General features: G+C 37.0%; 2 protein-coding genes across 2 annotated transcripts in view; one reads left to right on the forward strand and one right to left on the reverse strand.

Annotated features, from left to right (window-relative positions):
* Positions 1 to 2,606: 2,606 nt before the first annotated feature.
* LOC145981218 (ribonuclease P protein subunit p30-like) lies at positions 2,607 to 9,995 on the forward strand. Its single transcript, XM_083114363.1, has 2 exons — positions 2,607 to 3,611; positions 9,746 to 9,995. Exons 1-2 carry the CDS (start codon positions 2,738 to 2,740, stop codon positions 9,787 to 9,789), a joined length of 918 nt encoding a protein of 305 aa, XP_082970489.1. The 5' UTR covers positions 2,607 to 2,737; the 3' UTR covers positions 9,790 to 9,995.
* Positions 9,996 to 12,868: 2,873 nt separating this feature from the next.
* Positions 12,869 to 22,960, reverse strand: part of LOC145981626 (nucleolar protein 14-like) — a 54,657-nt gene continuing 44,565 nt past the window's right edge. The window contains exons 13-15 of the mRNA XM_083115007.1: positions 19,877 to 20,212; positions 14,685 to 14,840; positions 12,869 to 13,005 (exon numbers count right to left, since the gene is read on the reverse strand). Of these exons, the coding sequence (XP_082971133.1) occupies positions 12,903 to 13,005; positions 14,685 to 14,840; positions 19,877 to 20,212 (595 nt within the window). The 3' untranslated portion in view covers positions 12,869 to 12,902. The remainder of the gene's footprint in view (positions 13,006 to 14,684; positions 14,841 to 19,876; positions 20,213 to 22,960) is intronic.

The raw sequence follows: 22,960 nt of genomic DNA on the forward strand, positions 1-22,960 counted from the left end.
CACCGTGCACTCAGACACCATAGATGATACTCGACATGCCTTTCGTGCTGTATGCACTCGGAAACCACAGACAAAAAACGCTACTTTGCAAACTCACAGATTATCTTCACATGGCGAAACTTTGCTCTGATTGGCTGTTCCACAGAATCTAGTCGAAGAATTAGTAGCAATTAGAACATGTCCTATTCCTCCAAACCAGTCAAGCAGTCAGCCAGGCAGCCATGATTGCTACCTAAAAAGTTAGTTCAGCGCCAACCTACTAGAAATCCAGTTCCGTGTGATAGGGGCTTTACAGTGGCGACGATTTAAGGGATAGTTGCTCCCCATTTTATTGCCTCAACTTTATGGCCTCTTTATGTTAAGCCTTGTCTACCAAGAGAAAGTAAACTTTCCTTGCACCACCCTCGCCCCCCCCCCATCGTTTTGGAACCCAATTGCCACCACTGGTCTTAAATATACAATTGTGAGGTTCTTACTATACCCCTTAAAAAATGGTGTTGAGCCCCCCCGAAAGGAATTCCTGGATACGTGCCTGGTTGGGGTGATAACGAAATGGTCGTTTCCGTTCTCACGTATTGAGAGTCGGGACTAAGCACCCTGCTTCTTACCCGGTGTAGACACAGTGACGTCTCGCCCACTTCATGAGCCTCTTTCCTTATTTTTGTTACACTCCGCACAGATTCGCAGTGTAATTAAACACACACAAATTTGATTGTTGTAGCAAGTACTTCCGTTTTCCTTCTTTGGCCTCTTCATCACACTGCTGTATCACGTGTCTTATCTCCCTAGCTTCAATGTGAATTGTCTATCCCATTCTTCACAAAGAATTGCAGCCCCGTTTTGGAACCCAATCGCCGCCACTGAATGTACGTACGCATTCGAAGCTCTAAACATCTCGAATTCTACACGTCATTTTCAACTTAATTGATTGTTTTTGCATTTCTGGAATAAAAAGAAAAAATACGATAAGTTCAAGACATTTGCAATGCAGAAAACGTCGAAAATAAACAACTTTTTAAAATGACCATTCGGTCTTTCCCATCGCGTTCCAGATCGCACTCCGCCATGTTGGCTTAATTTATTTTTTTAACCCTATCAACTGTTAGTCGATTTTAGTCATATTTCTGATTTTTTTGCAAAATGTATTTAGTTCACTATGCGCTTATTTTTCACAAGATTAATTAAAAAAATAAATTATATATATACTGTTTGTTAGATCGTCAAATTACATCTTCTTGCATATCCATAAAGAAGCCATATACTGGGAGGAATAGGATCCGTGAGCAGGGCAATTAGAGATGTAGGGAATGGAACTTCATGGCGACGCAAACCATTATATAATTTATCTCGTTCTCTGTCGAAATTAGGACATTGTAGAAAGAGATGTGTGGCATTTTGGTTAATTTCTCCACATGTGCATGCTTGTTTTGTTGTAATGTGTAATCGTGCTAAATGATCGTTAGTGCGAACATGACCTGTACGTAGACGTATTATAAAAGTAATAACTGATAAGGTTACAAGATAACAAGGTTTATGTTTCCTCAAACTAAGATAATTACGTAGAGAGTAGTTCAATTTACATACCTGATGCAAAACTGAGGCATAAAAACTGGACAAAACAGCTGTTGCAATGAGAAAATCTTCAAAATATGCATCCTCTTTATCATCTTATCTAACTGCAACGTCCATTTTTATTTTCTCAAGAGAACATTCGTTATCTCAAGAGACCTGTTTCGTTCTCTTGGCGAATACAGGATCTTAAGAGACCGAATATCGCTCTTACGCTGCCAAGAAGTGTCTATGAAACAGCGAATCTTAAGATGGATCTTGAGAGAGAACTATGAAACGTCAAAAGTGTCTCTTGGCACAGACTGTTCTTATCCAAGATGGTGAAGCAAACCGTCTCTTGGCTAGTATCTTGAGATACGTTTATGAAACAGAATGGCGTCTTAAGAGAGGTCTCAAGACGCTTTCCTTTCTTGAGAAACGACTATGAATACGGGCCTATATGAGTAGTACCAAGGTTTTGAAATCGTGAATATTATTATTAAACCAGCCTTTCTCTTTCGAGAAAGAACTGCAACGATATGTTCGCAATTTTCTCCTGTCCCAGCTTTTCAAGTACAGGTCAATTTCAATTCCTTTATATTCAAATAATTTCCGAGAACCCCAGTTACATGACGTGCAGATGATACAGCACTGCTTTGGACAACCAGTGCGTATACATAGTTTCGTCTGCATTTTCCGTGTTATTTTTGCCTATCATAATTAAATGCTTCGTTCTCAGTACAGCTTCACGTTTGTTAGAGTACCTGGAATTCACATCGCATTCGTAATATTTAAAAATAATGCTTAATTTAAACGTTTTCTACCATACCAGTCATGACAACACGCTGCTCTTTTATCTATTCTACTTAGAGCGGCCATATTGGAAGCGACACTAGCGCTCAGGTGGTAATTTTAATCGCGAATTCGCGGATTGAAATTGTTCCATGCACCACTGTTGGCTTAAACCAGCTTAAACTTTCGTTAAATAACGTCACAAGTTCGATGGGCGGGGCTTGATCGAGAAGGTGTTTGCGTTTGGTGCGATAAGTCAAGTTGGTTGTTTTTTTTGTTGTTGTTGTTGTTCAGCTGTGGTTAGTGTGTGAAAATAGCACGTATTGTCAAGTGAATATTATTCAATTTCATTGCTTGTTTTATGATAATAATTTAATTCCACACAAGAAGGAAGAATATGAGATCAATTCAAGGTTTTTGTGATTTAAACATTGTGGTAAAAGACCGCAGTAATTGCCCAACTCTTAAAGCATATAATCGTGCAAATCTTAAAGCAATATTGATGAAATTATTTAAGTTAGGATACAGAGTAGCAGCTATTAATACAGAATTGGATGAAACAATTTTCGTTACAAAGAGGGATAACAAAGCTCGTGACACAAACGACATTGTTCCTCCTCCCGTAGAAGGTATAGATTCAGTAGAAGGGAGTGCTCTTAAGGTGTTCAACAGAATTACAGTAAAAGTGTCAGACGTACATCAAATTTACGAACTCAGTCAATCGTACAATTTGAAAAAATATGACATCTTTGCACTTATACCGACTACTCAAGATATATTTCAAAATATCTGTACTTCTCAAAATGTTGATGTAATTTCTGTTGACTCAAAGGCACATAATTCAATTAAGTTCAACAGGAAAATGTACAATTTAGCCGTAGAAAGAGGAATATACTTTGAACTTACCTATGCACCTGTCATAGATAATTTAAAACACAGAGAAAATGTCTTCACCTTGTCGCATATGTACCGTAAAATTGGAAGATCAAGGAATGTTTTCATCAGTAGTTGTGCTGCATCTGTAAATGTTTTAAGAAGTCCATATGATGTAGTGAATTTAGGACTATTATTTGGATTAAGTGCAGAACAAGCAAAACATTCCATTACAAGCACTTGTAGGTCATTGCTTATTCGTGCGGAAGGTCGCAAGTGTGGTAAACGTGCTATGTATGTTCCTAACAAAGTTGTTATTCAGCACCTCATCTCAAAGGACGAACATGAAGATAGCAGGGAACACTTGGCCAAGAAATCAAAACTTGAAGATGTAAAAGGTAAAGAATTGTAATATACCTAATTTTAATTGTGAAGACACCACTAGCTTTTTCAATTTTCTAAAGAATAATTTTCAGCGTGCAAGTTTAATAACGGTAAATATTCAGAAAATTTTGCACATGTGATATCTAGGTGAATTTTGGTACCAGTTAGATATGGTGAAAACACATTTAACTTGTTTATTTTCGAATTATTTACATTTGTACTTACCTTATATGCATAGCGGAACATTTTTCGGTAACATTATAGTATAAGGGAAACAGATTTCTTCAAATTTACAGGAGAAAGTACTTTCGAAAATCATTTTCTGTAGCGTTGTGGAAGTTCGTGAATCTAGTTTTGATTCATTTTAATGCAAAAACATGTTGTTTTCTGCGAAAATCTCTGTCCGACATGCTGTTTCTGCTGCCATCATTTGCTTTCTGCACGAGAGTACAATGTTCCGTGTGTTAAGATGACGCAACCCCATAGTCAGTGTTTCATCCTCGCAGTGTTTTCACTAGAACATGACGTGTAGAGGATCTTTGGTAACGGTTCCAATTGTTTTATGATTTCTCCTAGCACAAAGACTAATTATTGTAGAATTTTGGAAATCATTGTCACACGAAATTTGAACCTTCTTTAAAATAATGAGCACTGTTTGGACCCGAAAAAAAAGTTATGTAACTTAAAAATTACCTTACGCAATCATGCGCACCCTCCTTGGACAAGATATTCTCCATCGACAAGCGACAGTAAATATCGTAGAAGCATGGGAATGAATGTAGAAGTAAATCCGAACCTTAGTATAATGCATTTAGGGACTTTATTTTATTTCTAAGAGAACCAAACCTAACCTGCCTAAATTAACCACGAAAGTTTATATTGAACAAAATCTTAAGTAATCGCTAAAACTCCACAGTACAGACGTACATCGAAATCAAACCATGTAAAAATTGCATTTGTAGCATGATGAAATCGCAATATAACAAAAGGAACTTGGGCCGATTCTTCCTCAGGGTTATCCAAGGAAATCAAATAAAGACAAACCCAAGTTCCGATTGTTTAATTCTGAAATAATTATGGTACACAGGCATTTTTTACATAGTGCAATTTCTGTTTATGCCTATTTTACACATACTTCAGAGGTTTAGTGTTTTCTGGGGAAAAATTTTCCCTTCCTCGCCTATATATGAGTCTTTCTGCGAGTAGCCCTTCATTTCCTGTTGAAGTAGGTGGCAGCAGCAGTCTGTATTCAAGACAACAGGAAATGAAGGGCTACTCGCAGAAAGACTCATATATAGGCGAGGAAGGGAAAATTTTTTTGCATGGGGTGCAAAGGGGAATATGTCCGTACATGCTTTTGTTGTTAGGTTAGGCAGGCCAGGTTCAGGTTAATAAAACATCCGTAAATGCTTCCTACACCTGATCACATGATAATCTGGCCTCAAATGCTTACATAAGTTGCTTTTCAAATCATAATTTCTCGTCTAAATACTCAGTGATAGTTTCTCAAAGCTTTCACCTTACTTCCACATTCGTTTCCACTATACCAAAAGACTTCTTGATACTTCTATAAAACATACGAAAAATCATTAAACATTTGGAACTATGACAGAGCCAAGAAATTAAGTGGAGAGACAAATTGCAATATTAACTATTATTGTATAGGGCTTCTCCTGCCTGTAAAAGATCTCCACGCAAAGAAAAAATCATAGCATAAGAACTAATTGTTGTGGAGAGAGATGGGACTAGGCTTTTATCAGAGGTGAAATTTACACATTATCCCACCCAATAACAAAAGTTAAAGGAAGAAAATAAAAATGTTGGTACTACTTTACTATACCAGAGACACCTACCAATGATTTATTTTGCAATTTTTTACATTGCTAACGTACTATTCTGCATTGCGGAACATTTATTTAGGTAAAATAATGAATTTCTAACGAAAATAATGTCTATTTCTTACATTAACGAGTACTTACTGTTGTTCCTTATTTCCCACAAACCATCCACGGGTAGTCCCAAAAACCATTGACATTTGCCCAAAAATTCACGATAGCCCCACGAACCATCATGGGGACGAGGTAGGTTAGGTTAGGCCTGCTAGGTTCCATTAGCACTCCTTTCGTTCAATTTAGCATATACGGACAATATGGAGCATATTGTGGTCTCGTGCAGAAAGCAAATGGCGGCAGCAGCAATAGCGCGTCGGAAATAGATTTTCGTACAAAACCACATGCAATCGCATTAAAATGGATCAAAACTACATTCCCGAACATCAACAACCAATTTTGCAGGGAAGCACAACAAAAGACTACTCTTTGAGGACATGTAAAGCCCATTACCCAATATTAAAAAATGGAATGTTTTAGAAAATTGTAATTTTGAGGACGTTTTTAAAATTGTCTGACTTTTTTTTGGGGGGCCCCTAATTGTTGCATGTTGTGAACACATTCTTTTGTTCTCATTATTACATGTAAAACTAAAATATGTCAGAAAAATGCAGTGTGGTCATTCCATGCCTCAGTATCAACTCAGCCATCTCCAAATTTCCTGATTTTTCGTACGTAGGTTTGCCTTAATGCATTTAATTTAGGTACCAAATTCCAGCCTCGAATGCTCTTAAGTTTTGGAATTACGGAGGGAAGAAATTTATGTTTTGCCCAGAGCCTTGTCAACCTCAAGTGGTTGTAACCCTGTTACTAATTCAGTTAGAGTGCAGTGACTTGTGGTCCATTGGAAAGCATTTGAGACAACCTTGAAAATTATATATAACATGCTTGTATTTCCATATTCTGTATTGTCAAGGTGGATGACCTTGACCTGTGATTTTGAATATTAAAAAATATATATTGTTTAAAGAAGAATTGGGAAAATGTATTTTGTGCATGTAAGACTGTAACGTTAAGCCAATTTCATTTTGAGACTCCATGGGCATCACATATTTTTATGGCAATCCTCTATTACTGGTGTGTACAAAGAAGCCACCCCTGTTTTACAGTATAGTGAATATATTGTTACATACCTGTACTGGGAATTGATAAAATTGAATATTTGGAAATTTAAAATTGTGTTGAGTTGTTAAGGTATGTTCTCTATTTCTTAAGAATTATATTTTTGTATGTGTGAAGTTTTGTAAAAATATTAAATAATGTTCCCCATAGTGGATGAAGTCTGAAGCATTAATTTTTACATGCATTAATAATTAAATCAAGTCTAAATCTCTTGTTAAATACAGTTTCAGTTTTCATCTTAACCTTGTGGTAGGGGTTCTTCATTGAATAAAAATATATATTTTCTTCATTTCCAACAATACCTAAGTACGAGACGATTAAATACATGTTAAGAAAACAGAAAAATTGGCATTTGTTATTTTGGTAGATGCCCTGCATTTGATATTGTTGAATTTTAAAGTATATGACAACTTTTACAAGTATATGGGACAGTTTTTAAAAGTTTAGATTATTTCATAGATAATTTTTAGACCAACATCCAAGTCCTAACAACAAGACAACTCATTAAATGTAACATCTTCTTAAAGTTACAGATTTTCAGAAAATGCTGTAATCAATAACAGTATAAAGTTAGTTACAGACATGTGGAGATTACCAAATGGTATGTGGGTAGTAGGGATCCGAAAGTTACGGATCTGGATCCGGGTCCGAAAGTTTCGAATCTGGATCCGAGAGTTTCGTATCTCAATCCCATTATTATATTACCACACCTTAAACGGTATTATCATCTTCGATTACAAAGAGTTTTTTCATCAGTTAGTCCTTCAAGATTTTTTTTCAAGTGTTGTTCCTAAAATACTGTGCTACGCATCGGCTAACACACTCTTGCACAAAAATTATCATACTTGTTTAACATAAAATGTCAGAGGTGATTTTGTAAATGCCATTGAAACGAATATGTATTCATTCGAATGTATTGGAAATGGAAACACACACAAATGTGAGACATTCCAGGATGAAGCCTTTAACACATTTAACAAGATAGAAATGTTATACAAAAATTATACAATTGTTCTACAGTTACAGTTTCACAAATTAAAATAAAACATTATAATATATGCAGTGTTATACTCGTATAATTACAAAGTGTAAGACTAACAAGGGAGGTGATCTAAGTGTCCCCCTCCAATTTCCATTAAACTTGGCAGGTGTATAGAGGGGGCCAAAGAAATAAGTGTTTTATTGTTTCGGCTAAAAAATTGTTCTAGGGCGCAACCCCCCTCAAATGTCAAGATCAGGACAAATTGAAGTGGGCATTTGACCCCTGTGTCCCCCTCCGATTTCCATGAAACTTGGCAGGTGTATAGAGGGGCCCAAAGGAAGAAATACATGTTTTTTTTGTTTCTGCTAAAAAACTGTTTTTGGGGGCAAACCCCCTCAAATGTCAAGATGAGGACAAATTGACGTGGGGATCTGACGCCTTTGTCCCCCTCCGTTTTCCATGAAATTTGGCAGGTGTATAGAGGTGTCCTATGCCCCCTGTTTCTTCCTATGCCATATTTACGTGGTTTCAGAGTCAGATTCCCACTTCAATTTCTCATCATCTTGACATTTGGGGGGGGGGGGTTGCCCCCTAAAACAGTGTTTTAGCTGAAACGCAAAAACATACTTCTTCATTTGGGTCCCCCATATCAGCAATTAGCTTGTGCCAGTATAGGAACACCAGGTAAAAAAGTTGTGATCAGAAATATGGGTTATCATTATACATTACATACTTGAGAAATATACATCATGGGAATTACAACATACAGTCCCCACACAACAACTAACTGGCACTTGCAGTACATAATCAGTGGTTTTCAGCATCAGTAAGTTGTAAGTTAGGGATCTGACCCCTGTGTCCCCCTCCGATTTCCATGAAACTTGGCAGGTGTATAGAGGGGCCCAAAGGAAGAAATACATGTTTTTTTTGTTTCTGCTAAAAAACTGTTTTAGGGGGCAAACCCCCTCAAATGTCAGAATGAGGACAAATTTAAGTGGGCATTTGACCCCTGTGTCCCCCTCCGATTTTCATGAAACTTCGCAGGTGTATAGAGGGGTCCCAAGGAAGAAATATGTGTTGTTTTTTTGTTTCGGCTAAAAAAACTGTTTTAGGGGACAAAACCCACCTCAAATGTCAAGATGAGGACAAATTGACGTGGGGATCTGACCCCTGTGTCCCCCTCCGTTTTCCATGAAATTTGGCAGGTGTATAGAAGTGCCCTATGCCCCCAGTTTCTTCCTATGCAATATTTACGTGGTTTCGGAGTCAGATCCCCACTTCAATTTCTCATCATCTTGACATTTTAGGGGGGGGGGGGGTTGCCCCCTAAAACAGTGTTTTAGCTGAAACACAAAAACACATACTTCTTCATTTGGGCCCCCCATATCAGCAATTAGCTTGTGCTAGTATAGGAACACCAGGTAAAAAAGTTGTGATCAGAAATATGCGTTATCATTATACATTACATACTTGAGAAATATACATCATGGGAATTACAACATACAGAAAATCAAGAATCCCTACACAACAACTAATTGGCACTTGCAGTACATAATCAGTGGTTTTCAGCATCAGTAAGTTGTATGTTCTGCCAGTTGATGTAGATGGAGGAATATGTTTGTTAACCCGGCAGTATGCGTGCTCTCCACTAGGACGTAAGAAATTGCCTTTTAAGACTGAATTTTAATTGTTTCAAAGCATGTAGATAATAATAGATTCAATCATTAACCTAATTTTATTAAGTTTGAACATTTTTATTTAATTATCAAAGATTAAGTTGTGCACTGGGTAAAAATACCCAGAAGAAAAATTACTTCTGAAGGATGAATTTTAATTGTTTTAAAGTATGTAAATTGTAATACCTTTGCTGATTAATCTAATTTTATTAATTTTTAACATTTATATTGAATCACTGATAATAATGACAAATAAAAAGAACATGTTGAAATACGAAACTAAAATGTATGAGCATGCTTTGGGTGAACTTCACTCTGGCATATACATGAATGACAGTGAAGATGTTTTGAAGTTCCTCTGATTTATGTAGAAAAATGACAAAACATGATTTTATGCTCTTTACTGTTAATAGGAATTTAATCACCGAGGAAATTACTCTTGACTTATGTATCCATGTAATTTTTCCTGATTGTTACAGGTCTTTTGGAAACTGCAGTTCCGATGGAACCCTTTCCTGTTTGATCTGGTGAAGAAAAGTCATCTTGAAAACAACAAACTTAAAAAAAAAAACACCGTTCTTCCAATCCTAGCAAGTATTGTGAATGGCATATGTACTGTTAATGCTGATGAAATTTTGAATCAATGAAATTGTACTTGCAAGACTGGAAAACAATGTAGCATACGTGTTAATTTGTATTATTAATGTAATAAACTGCATTTATAGATTTTCTATGACTTCTTTGCTAGCTGTGTGTGAAACCACTATGTTGGGCATCTGTTTAGAGCAGAATCCCATAACTTTGGTGGAAGACCTTCCTAAACTGTGGTTGGTCTAAACTAGTGTAATTATTGTGCATACCGAACATTGACCCTTCTAGCAGAAAAGCATGATGTCACTGTCAACTGCAAGTTATGGGGGAATCAAATGTACCAATGCCTTGTGTGGAAGTGCTGGTCCTCTGGTTTCCATTCACCCCTTACTGTCTAGCAAGCAATATTTCCCTCGATTTCCATTGGTACAGAGAATGTCGAGAGATCACTAGTGCAGCAAAGGTAATAGGTTGGACCAAAAGTGGTTAAAGGAAAAAAAAATTTACACGAGAATATAATAAAGTAATGACAACATTATCAGGAGATTATTTGGTAACTCGTGAGTTACTGTTTACAATGAGATCTACCGACTGCAACAACCAAAAATGTCAGCAGGTCAGGTTGGGATCTGTGAAGCTATTACTCTACAGTACAGGGTGATCATAAAGTCACTATACAGTTCAACATGAACAGGATTTATTGCACAAAATACAATATGTACTGAAATATATATCACAGTAGGACACAAAATCAGTATAACTCAATGTGACCACCCCTCAAGTCTAGGCACAGATGCCAGCGTTCCACCAAAACACCTCCAACATAGCTGATGTAAACTGTGGCTCTAATGCATTGTTTCAACTGGGCAATGCTCTGGATCTTCAACCTTGTAAGCTTAGACTTGATAAACCTCCAGATGAAAAACTCTTGGAGGGGGGGGGGGGAGTTCAGGTCGAAGGGGACCCAACATGGTATGACCCCTGTTCCTCACTCGACCTTGCCCCATGCGACTTTTTTTTTCTTTCCTAGAATGAAAGGAGACATGAAAGGAAAGCGTTTTACTGATGTTACTGAGGTGAAGAAGAAACAACGGAGGCGCTGTCACGCATCACAAAAGATGACTAAAAAATGTTTTGAAAAATGGAATCGAAGATTGGACAAGTGTCTTAATGCAAGTGGAGAGTACTTTGAAGGGGATTGAAGGTTTGTACTTAAATTGTGAATAAATAAGTTCACAAAAAAATTACTTCGGTTTCTTTTGGATACGCCCACGTATTTTGTAACAGTTTTAAAAAATGGAAGAGCTTTCTGCAGCATTAACATGTAGTCAATAACTTGCAAGGCTGACCAGTACCATCACTTTGAAGTGATTCTGACACTGTAGCTGTAGATTTCTGAAGCTACAGCTACATTACCCCCCCAAAAAAAAACCTCTCCTGTGTGCCAGTTGCTACATTTGCATAAAAAAATAATTAAACCACCATGTGGATATTCAAAAGAATTCAAGCCATTGATAAAATTTGAATAGTATAAATAACCAGTGTTTTTGAGGAAATGTAACTATAATTAGTTAGTTTTAAAAGCCAGTAATTGTATCTGTAACAGTGCAACTTTTTTTCTGTTTAAATAATGTTTTTAACAGTTGCTTTATGACACTTAAATTGTTGTTTAAGTATCATAAAATATTAGCAATTTAGGTACTTTTTTTCACATCGCCGTTCAGCACTTCTGTCAATTGGAAGCTGCATTTCGCGAACACAGATGTTGTCCTCTCTATTCCTGGAACTGTCCAAATCCAAACAAGTAGGGAGGGTTAAGGACCACTTCCCCTTTCCTCGGATATTGCCCGGTAAAAACCAATTACAAATTCAGTTCCATGAATCTAATTCTGACTGATAAAATAAGTTAACTTGATGTGGAAACTCAGTGCAGTGATGTTTTTATTAAATGGTAGCCATGCTTATTTTAATGCTTCCAAGTATTACCTACGTGAAATTTCGTGTTTCTGCGTTGGATAGTTATTTCCGATTAATTTTGAAGGCTCACTGTAGTGCTCCAGATGCCGTACCCTTAGTGAATGAAGGCAGTGATCCTTCTAAATTAATCAGAAATAACGATCCAATGGTGCAACGTAGAAACACGAAATTTCACGTAGGTAATACTTAAACTGTATTTATCGCATCCATCATGAATGCTTTCAAGTATGCATAACTGTGGATAAAATTCTGAACACAACAGTGTATTGCAATGGTCACGTTGCAAACCAACAAAGCAGGAAGAACCTACCCATCACTCACGTTTGTGTAACTGTCTCTGGGAGAACTGAAGGAATAAGTTTAAAATGTCATTCTCACCTTCACCGATAACGCATAGGCTGCTATGTTATCATTTTCTGGTTCATATGCACTTGAAATTATACAACAAATTTTTCCCGCCACACATCAAATCCCCCTTGTAAAAATATAATCTCATTAAATCTCAATTCTAGGAAGGAATTTAGGTGGCAGGTACCTTTGAGGTAGAGTGTAAATTTGCCAGTTGCATTGTGGATTTGGAGGGTAAGGGAAGTGATGAAGTGGGCAGGTTTTTGCACCTTGAGCAGTGGGTTAGTGTGAAGGGGTGTTGTGAACAAGGATATTTTGTAGGTTGGAGAGTCGTTGAAAACAACTCTGGGCTTGTCAGGAAAGATATTTCTGGTCTCAGGATCACAAAAGTGAATGGGAAGGAGGGCACATGAGGTGTGCCTGATTTTGTTGAAATAGGGATGATACGTGCAGGAGGGATGGTGGGAGTGTAAGGGGTAGATCAGGATATTTTTGGCTAGAAGGATAATCACGGTTGACAAAGGCTTTCAACCTAAAATACAATAATGTTTATGTGTTACATCACATTTCATTTGATATTTCATACTGCTTGTCAATTACAACTTTGAACAAAAGTTCTGTAGGTCTGAAATACTGGAAGGAATTTCACTCTATGAGCACTCTGGCAACTGAATAGACAGTTTGGATCTGAAAATCCCTTTATTACAAAAATACATGTGATCATTTATTCCACTTCTGTTTTCTCTTCATTGAATTGTAATCCCCTTCCTGTGCCGCCAAGGAACCCATCAGTTCCTTCACCTTTCGTTTCCTTTCCATATCCCTGGAACAGAACAATTTCATTACATTCCTTGCAATGTTATTAAGTTTACAAGGAGAAAGGCTTTTCTTTAAAATGGCAAGTGGTCTGTGCATTATTGGTACCTACTGCTGCATTTATCAAGGAAGCAAAATATATGGTAACAGAGAACGTTCAGCAGAAAAAGTAGGTTTGTCTATTAGGTTTCGGACTAGTAGTTTGTAGATACTGAACATAGTGCACACACATCTTTCCTTAAAATCAGCTTCTTAATTTTAATACATATTTTTAGCATCTTTCAAATAGCCTTTCATTATACAATAAGGAATTTCTTTTTCATTTTAAATGCCTTCTTTACACACATTTTCCTCTGAGTTAGCTTACTTCGACATACAGTAAAACCTCGTTAATACGGACTCCGATAAGCTGGACTTCGCTTAATCCGGACCAAAAAAAAACAGAATGCAAGGTTTTAAATGTGGCTACAAGTCAAGAGAACTTCCCAAAGAAAAGGCAGTTAACCACTGATGAAATTCTGTTTCCAGTACTGTATACTGTATTTAGGCCTATGCCCTTTAAATACACCATCATAAACTTTCATTAAACCGGTCAACTTATCCTCCCCCCCCCCATTATTCTGGATTAACGAGGTTTTGCTGTAATATAATTTATGCTCCAACTGCTACATACAGGTTAAACCTTGCAAAACTATACTAATATAAACACGATATTTCAATATTGCAATGCAAAAACTTGGGAGGGAGTTCCAATGTAATATTTACATTGTAACTATTCATGAGAATGTTAAACTCTTAAGAATTCAGACTGGAAAATGATGATTAGGGTTTAATTATTAGAAAGTAAAATAAAACTGCATAAATAATTAATTTCATTTACTTTATATTTGGGGAAAGATTAATCCGCATCGGTATCAGCCAATACAGAAATATCGGTTTATCAGTAAAATTACCAATACTTTTACCAATTCAAATATTTATAAATATATTTATATATATTATAAATATCTTACAATTTAGTCAAGACTACCATGCGAGAGACCCTGGTTTGATCACCAAAAATTTTTTTTTGCACCTGTTCTAGCAGCTCTGGCACCCATCATATAAAGTGGGTACCTGGAGGATACTCGGGGGGGGGGGGGGGAAGGGGGGGGGCTAAAGGCAGCCAGAGCCATGGTGCTGATCACATCACCCCCATTTTCAGCCGTGATCAAGAAAGTGTGGGGTCCAAACTCCACACCCCCATATGCCTTCATGACATGGTGGAAAGCACAGGAAAACACCTTTTTTTTACTTTTACATTTTAGTGCAATATTGTGCCAATATGTTATAATTTTTAAGGGCATAAACATGTAACATATATCTGTACTTTTAAAAGTAAATATCTAAACATGCAGCTTCTTTTGCATTGCAAAAACTTTGTTCATCTGGTACATTTATTATGGTTCATCTGGTATCATACATTTATTAAGAAGGTAAATGCACCATTTGGAATTTTATACTGGATCGGTAGAATATCAGTATTGGTCCTTTATCGGTATCAGCCAAAATTTCATATTGGTCAATCCCTAATCTTTATGAATATAAAAGTTTGAATTTCTTCAATAAATCTAATGTGCTAATGTACCGCTAAAAGGAAAGGAAAATGAGACCTCTTGTATGACAACAAATGTAAAGATGCAATACCTTCCGATTTGTTCCTTCAGCTGCTGCTTTGCTAGGAATGAACTATCTCGTCTGATTTCTCTGATAGCACCCTTCATTTCCCTCTTGTACTTGTGCATCAATTTCTCTCGCTCTTGCTTCTCCTTTGACATCACTTTGAACTTCTTGCCTTCGTACCTGCAGAAGAGAGAAAAAAAAAGTAAAAAATAGGTTTGGCACCAGAGGCAGTAAAACATGAGAATGTTTAATCCCACAAATTACACTGGTCTACATATGAAAAAAAGATTTCTGCTGACTTAGATATTTTAACTGATTCTATATAATTTGAGGTCGCTGATTCCAAATATGTAGTCAGAAAATGTGTATCACGTCACAATTTTTCACAAATCACATTTGAAAATTTTCACAATATTATAATACTGGGCTAAACTCCAACAATTTTTCATATAGATATCTGCACATAATGAAATTTCTTTTTCTGTTGACTTAGATATTTTAACTGATTCTATATAATTTGATGTCGCTGATTCCAAATATGTAGTCGGAAAATGTGTATCACGTCACAATTTTTCACAAATCACATTTGAAAATTTTCACAATATTATAATACTGGGCTAAACTCCAACAATTTTCCATATAGATATCTGCACATAATGAAATTATAGGACTATACATAAGGTGGCGGAGCTGATAACAGGTATTAAGTTGCATTGTTTGACAAGTCACATTTCAAAATTTTCAGAAAATTATATCCGGCTACATTCCAACAGCACTTCGCATACGTTTCTATTTTCTCAATAGGGAGTTCTTAATGAACAAAAAGTTTAGGTAATTCCGGCAAATTGATCAATTTGTTTCACGAGCACATACAGTCAGCACCTGATGCCTGTACTTATGCTAAACTTAACATACACCACAGAATAGCACAACATGCATACCTACTTAGGCAAAATTATTCGTTTCTTTGATTTTCTGGAGTACGTGGCCTCAGGAACGTCACGCTGCAAGCACCAGCAATAGTCGGCCATCATGTTTTCATTCCATCTCCTCTGATATCGGTGCTCCGTGGCTTTTATGTCTTGGTGGAAGCGTTCGCCCTGTTCTTCACTTACGGCACCAAGATTGGACGGAAATACATCTAAGCGGCTGTGCAGGAAGTGAAGCCTGACACTCATATTTACTCCTAACTTTTGAAACGTCACCAACAAATTTTCAACTAGAACCTCGTAGTTGTGCGCCCTGAAGTTTCCAAGAAAGTTTGTATTGACATCAGAAAATGCACAGCATACATCTTACTTTGTGTGGTTAATTGTTTGTAAGAATTCTTCATCTTCCATTAGCATCCTTATCTGAGGACCATCAAAATACCTGCTTTTACTTTCTCATGAGTCAATGCAGGACATTTTGAGCAAATGTATTTAAAGCAAGCCCCATTCTTATCCAGAGCTTTTACATACTGCTTCATTAATTCCAACTTAATGTGCAGTGGAGCAAGTAACACTTCCTTAGGATCAACAAGCGGCTTGTTCTGGATGTTTTTCGCCCCGACTTCAAAGCTTTTCCTGGCAGGCCACAGTCTTCGTACCCGATGTTCGTTCCTTGCTCGACTGTCCCATAAATACAAAAAGCATGGATATTTCGTGAAACCTGCTTGTTGACCAAGTAACATTGAAATGACCTTGAGATCTTCACACACAAGCCAACTGTCATTTGCATACTTTTTTTCTTTCGAAGCAGTTCTTTCATTGTTTCGTAGCTTTCCTTCAAATGTACGGAGTGGCCAACAGGAATGGATGCTAACTTATTGCCATTATGTATCAACACACACTTCAAACTCCTCTTGCTATCAATAAAAAGCCTCCATTCTTCTGCATTATACGTACATCCCATAGCTTCAATTAGTCCCTTCACATCTGTACAATACACATATTCTTCGTCCCTTTGAAAATATCTTAATACATGCCTATCTCTGTCCAGATACATGAAGGTTGTTCCAGACGCTAACATATTTCTTTCCTTCTTTTCTACACAGGTCCTGCATACTTTATGAGGTGCCCAGGATTTATCTTGATCACCCAATTTAATCCCGAAATATGCACTATACGCTTTCCTTACTAAGTTAGTAATATTTGTCCTTTGTTTTGAGGTTAACAATGTTCGAATAACTGATTTAAATAATAATCACTATAATGTTCCATGTGCTGCCATCTTGTGACCTCTTTACGGACTACGTTGTTTCATTGCTCTAAATATACATCCCTAATATTAGATAATTTTCTATTTTCCTCCGAAACCTGACGTGATAGAAAAAAACGGATTTCGGTTTTGGATTTACCACCCTCGAATTACTAAAGAACAACCATCAGACTCCAGTCAGCAAAATGGACGTAGACCAGTGTTATTAATCAACGATAGCCTACATAATTCATTTAATGATTTAATCTGGGCATTTAATGCCCAAACTGTGAGTGATTTAAAAAAAAGTTAGCACAGGGATTGAAAAGAATATAGTCTCGACGGCAACTGACTCACTCTTGCCATTCCAAGCAAGCTGCTGGAATGCATCTAGTGTTGCCAGGCACACAAAATTTTACAGTTAAAAGTCAAATTTCAGTGGAAAATTATGATTTTTCATTTAAATGCATGGTTAATATTTAGGTACATGTTGCTTGTGTCTGTTGACAAATTCGACCAGCTAGTGTTGCCAGCTAAGGTGACATGCCCTTCAAATGGCACTTTTTCACTTAACCATTATAATCACTAATTCCATGTTTATCAGATGTTGCACATGACTAATATTGGTTGCAAATGACAGATTCTGGAAAACTTAATTAATATAATTTTCTGTGTGGAGTAAACTGACAAATGTTAAGCATTGAAAAATATCTCAAGGGATGAGGCATTATAATGCAGAACCTGGTGTAAATCTCCCTTACAGTTTTCATGTTATAAGCCATCAAAATTTGGATTGTGCAATTTCTGACACACACTAAAGTTCCCTGTTTAACTTCTTTTCTGGCTGCCTCAGTGCCCAAGTGAGCTGTCAACAACACATGAACTTGCCACCTCGGTTCGATACCGAGCATGCACATAGTGGCTTGGATCTCACTTCAAACAGTAGGTCCAGTCCCAATTAGCCTATCTGTGCAGGAAACGGCGAAGGATGATGATGAATTTTGAACGATTACTGCCTTCATTACCAAAGGTTATAGTGTCTACAAAGTACATCACCTATACTATATTAAAATTATGTTTACCATGCCCACCGTGAATGAATGAAAGTACTGTCCCAACTAAATTGGAACATGGTACCCTTTGTAATATGGTAATTATTAATTTAGCATTTTGTTCATCGTGTTCTAAGACTATCATTTTTTTGGATATACGAGGGTTGGGGAGTAAGTCATGGCAACCCAGTAATAATTCGACAATCGAAGGATGTATTAAAAATTTGTTATATACAACTGAAAGAGTATCCATTATGGATATTTTGTTGGTAGGAATCATGAACGAAAACCCAAGCAACCCTGTGACATACACATGTATTAATGAACAAGTTACAAAAACCTGTCTGACCCTGTGACATACACATGTGCACATGTTACAAAAACTTGTCTGATTATGACAAACCTTCGAAATAATCTCCTGCATTATCCACAGCACACTGCCATCAATGTGGAGGAGTTCTAAGACATGCCATTAGGGAGAAGCATCCAGATCTACTGCATAATGCAATCATACTCCATGATAATGCAAGGCCACGTAAGGCAGCTTGTGTACGGTTTGTCATAATCAGAGAAGTTTTTGTAACATGTACACATGTGTATGTCACAGGGTCAGACAGGTTTTTGTAACTTGTTCATTAATACATGTGTATGTCACAGGGTTGCTTGGGTTTTCGTTCATGATTCCTACCAACAAAATATCCATAATGGATACTCTTTCAGTTGTATATAACAAATTTTTAATACATCCTTCGATTGTCGAATTATTACTGGGTTGCCATGACTTACTTCCCAACCCTCATATTACATGGAGCTCTGTTCTGCAATCTGACATGTTCTGAAGTACAAATTCAGCCAATCATGGGAAGGTGCAATGTGTTTTGACTACACTTTTGCATTACTTGCTGGTATTGAAGCCCTACAGCAAACAAATAAGAGAAACACGAAGTCCACATTGTGATTGAAGCCTGAAGCAAAGCTTTCAGCCATCCTCCGTGGCAGTGGTTAACACATCAAATACTGGCCTGGGCATGAGTGATTTTTGTGCGAGTCCCTTCATCAATTTCATCCTATCATCACTCATTCCCATCTTCGTGATTAGCCAAAAGTGACAGCAAAGCAATGTCTAATAAACCAAATCAATCGAAGCTTTCAGAGTCAAGTTAATAAATAGAACATTTAACATGTTAAGTCACATGGTTGGGAAGATCTCTTACTTTGGTCCCAGAACTTAAAAAACAAATACAAATTCTAACAATTGAAACATGTAGACAGCCTTCCCTGTGGCGTAGTGCTAACGTCATTGCTAGGGAGCGGAAGTTGATGACCTAAAAAATATATGACCTATATAATGTCCTAACAAATGGGAAAAAATGACGTACAAAATGCAAAAAATGGCCATTAAATTTGTTAGCTTTGGGTTAAAAATTTAAATGAAAAGGAAAATAAACAAAATGCAATCTCCTTATCTGATCTTAAATTTGAGTTTGCCCCAGACGGACACCAGGTGGTTTCACCTGACACAACAAAGACTGTCACCAGTTCAGCATTTCTTTTGCAATCCTGCGATATATATATTTCACCTTGGTGAACAGACTCAAGAATATTACCCAAATGAAAGAAGTGACAAAATATGATGAAACAATACACCAAATATTGCGAAAAATGCCGAAAATCGGGGAAAATGACCTAAAACCTGAAAATTGCCAAAAAATGCAAAAAAATGCACTTTAAAATTACCTTTTTTGGGTTGTAGACGAAGTGTAATATTGTGTGTATTTAATGAGCATCGTGTCCGAGATGTCAGAAAAAATATGACATTTCATCAACTTCCGCTCCCTAGGCATTGCCTTGTAATCAAGGGATCCCAGGTTCGATACCCAGTGGAGGCACATTGTGGTTAGATCCCACGGTCCAGTCCCGATTAGCCTTCCTGTGCATAAAGTGAACTTAAAAACTAAATCAAATCGAAACATGCACACTACTTACACTTGCTCGAATTTCGGTTCATAAAGTTTAAGAGCTTTTGGCCTTTTCTTCTCCAACACCAGATACTCCAGCTTCCTCTCATTCAACTGCTTTATCCTCTGCACCACTTCATCCATTTCATCCTGCAATGCTTGTGGGTATTTGTCCTTTGGCATCAAAACTAAACATTCCATGACAGGTTCAAAGATTTGCAAAGCGGAACTTAGTTCTTCCAAGTGTGAAACGAATTCTGCACTGAGTTTCACTGCAGTCCACACAGCACGCACTTTAAAGTCTTCAGTAATACTGTCTCTCAGCAAGTCACTTAGCTTCATGAAATTCCAATCTGACTCGCTTCTGCAAAATTAATGTGAACTTAATTCACCATATATTACCCACAGGTCACACAAAGTTGTAAGAAATCTTGGTAATATTACAGTTATAATGGTTATCAACTCAACACTTACTCTGTAACTAACTTTCACATTTTCTAGGGCAATGACACTCACCTGTTTGCTGTCTCGTGTTCATTACTCTGGAAACTGTATCAAGTCCACAACACTACACCACTCTCGTAACAAGTTAATAAAAAAATAAAAAATATTGGGCTGAGCCAATACCACTTTCAACCAATAGCGATACTTCTGCAGATATTCTTACCGATTCCCAACCATATCGATACTGATGCTTCTTGACAATTTTAACAATTAAAAATTGTTCAAAATATTGATTAATATTAGTGGGTATTCTACTCCAATTATAAACATCAATTTACCAGAGTTTTGCTTCAAAATATTCAAGAATCACATTAAAATACATTTTTATGTAAACACAAAATATACGAGGGTTATTTTTTAAGAAAGGTCCATTTTGCATACACTTCTCTATTTTTCTACATAATTTCCTTGCCAGTTTAAACATTTATCGTAACGAACTACGAGTTTTTGGATACCATTCTCATAGATCTCTGCTGCCTGTGACTCACGGTTGTTTTCACTTCTTCATCAGTGTCTAAACGCGTGTCTTCAGATAGCGGCAGAGGTGGTAGTCGCTAGGTGCAAGGTCTGGACTGTATGGCGGATGGTCAACACATCATCGCTGGTCAAAGTGAAAGCAAAATAGACACTTTCAAAGTGCAATATCATGACAACTGTGTTTTGGGACAGGCACTGTGGACTTTTTGCCGCAAGGAACAACAATTAACTCAGCTTCCTACTGTGAGACCCTAAGAAAATTTCATCGAGCAATCCAGAACAAACGGCGTGGAATGCTGTCAGCCGGTGTCCTACTGATTCATGACAATGCAAGGCCACATGCTGCACCTCAAACTCAAGATCTGAAAGAATCTTTTGGCTGGGAGGTATTCGATCATCTGCCATACAGTCCAGACCTTGCGCATAGCAACTACCGCCTCTTCCGCCATCTGAAGACCTTCCTGGGTGGCAAGCGTTTAGACAATGATGAAGAAGTGAAAACGACCGTGAGTAACTGGCTATCATCACAGGCGGCAGAGGTATATGAGAAGGGCATCCAAAAAGTCATAGTTCGTTACGATAAATGTTTAAAAAAATAAATGTTTTTTTGAACAACATTTACTTACTTAGTTTTTATTGCAAAACAGACCTTACTTAAAAAATAACTCTTGCAGTTTTTTATGTACAATATTGATGCAAAGTAAATGAAAACTTAAAAATTTGTGTGTGAAAGTGTTGCCTGGCATTTTAACAGACCCGGCAAGAGACCAAAAATTATGGGAAAATATTGGTCAATATCAATAAATCAAATACAACCGATACTTTCTGAAACCAACAGCACTGGTATCAGCCAATACTGATGCATCAGTACCTGCTCAACCCTAACACTTGTATATGTTTGTTCATATTTCATTTTCTTTAAATTAGGGCTGAACCAATACGGATACTCTTGCCGATTCCCACCAATACGGATACTTGAAAATTGAAATAATTAAAATTTGTTCAAATTTTTTATCAATATTGGTGTGTAAATATTCTTCAAAAACTACATGCATGAATTTATCAAGAAATTTGCTTTAGAACATTGAAGAATAACATCAGAATATTAAAACAGATGTTATGTAATCACAAAATACAGTTTTTTGTGTAAAATTGGTGCAAAGTAAAAATAAAGGTTTGAATTTTGCATAACATCCAGGATGATTAGACTCTGCGAATGTGTCACGTGGGATTTTGCGCACCTCCTGAAAGACCAAAATGTCAGGAAATAATCGGTAGATGAATTCCAACCAATACTTTCTCATACCGATACTACTCGTATCGGCTCAGCCCTACTTTCAATGGATCTTTTTAAGTTAATTATAGCAATGAGGATTGGTGACAACAAATACAAAGGGACACCATTGTCCTTACGTGGTTAGAACCTTGAACTACTGATGGCTGAACCATTCTTGACCACAGAAGCACAACACCACTTTGGTTTGATTGATTGCCTTAGTTTATTTTACTTCGCGAAGATGGGGATGAGTTATGAAATTGATGAATGGACATTCACAAACAACCAAGCCCGAGCAGGATTCGAACCCGGGACCCTTGGCATCACAGAGCAATGTGCTAACCACTCAGCCACAGGGTCCAGCTACAAACACCACTTTGGTAAAAGGAAGGCTGGCAGTGTCGATGGATTATACAATCTTTTCGCACTTCTGTCACCTTAACTATGCTTTCACTTGCCTTACCTTATTTTATTCACTACACAAATAAAAGTAGAGAAGAGTACATAAATATTACCACCACACACTTTGTTCAGAATTGAAAGAAAACATGAATGCAACAGCTGACAACCTCCGAGCTGAAATCGGTACAATTTCATACTTTAAAAACATGTAGAATGCAACAGAAAATAGAATCAAAATAGTGATGAGCATTGTCTGATAATATTTATGCATCCACCTTGAAATGGTGGTACTGAAAACATTAAAAAAATTAGAACTATAAACTTTTCAAGAGGTAGAAGGGGGAGTGAAATGGAGGTTGTGAATAAGTGGAACGTCGATTTTACATTTTTTCAGGGGTCCAAGATGAAAAAACTTAAAATGTAAGAAAATGTAAAATTGAGGAAAATTTTAAA

The sequence above is a fragment of the Lepisma saccharinum genome, chromosome 29 (genome assembly GCF_977018435.1).
Source record: "Lepisma saccharinum chromosome 29, izLepSacc3.1, whole genome shotgun sequence".
Lineage (NCBI taxonomy): Eukaryota > Metazoa > Arthropoda > Insecta > Zygentoma > Lepismatidae > Lepisma > Lepisma saccharinum.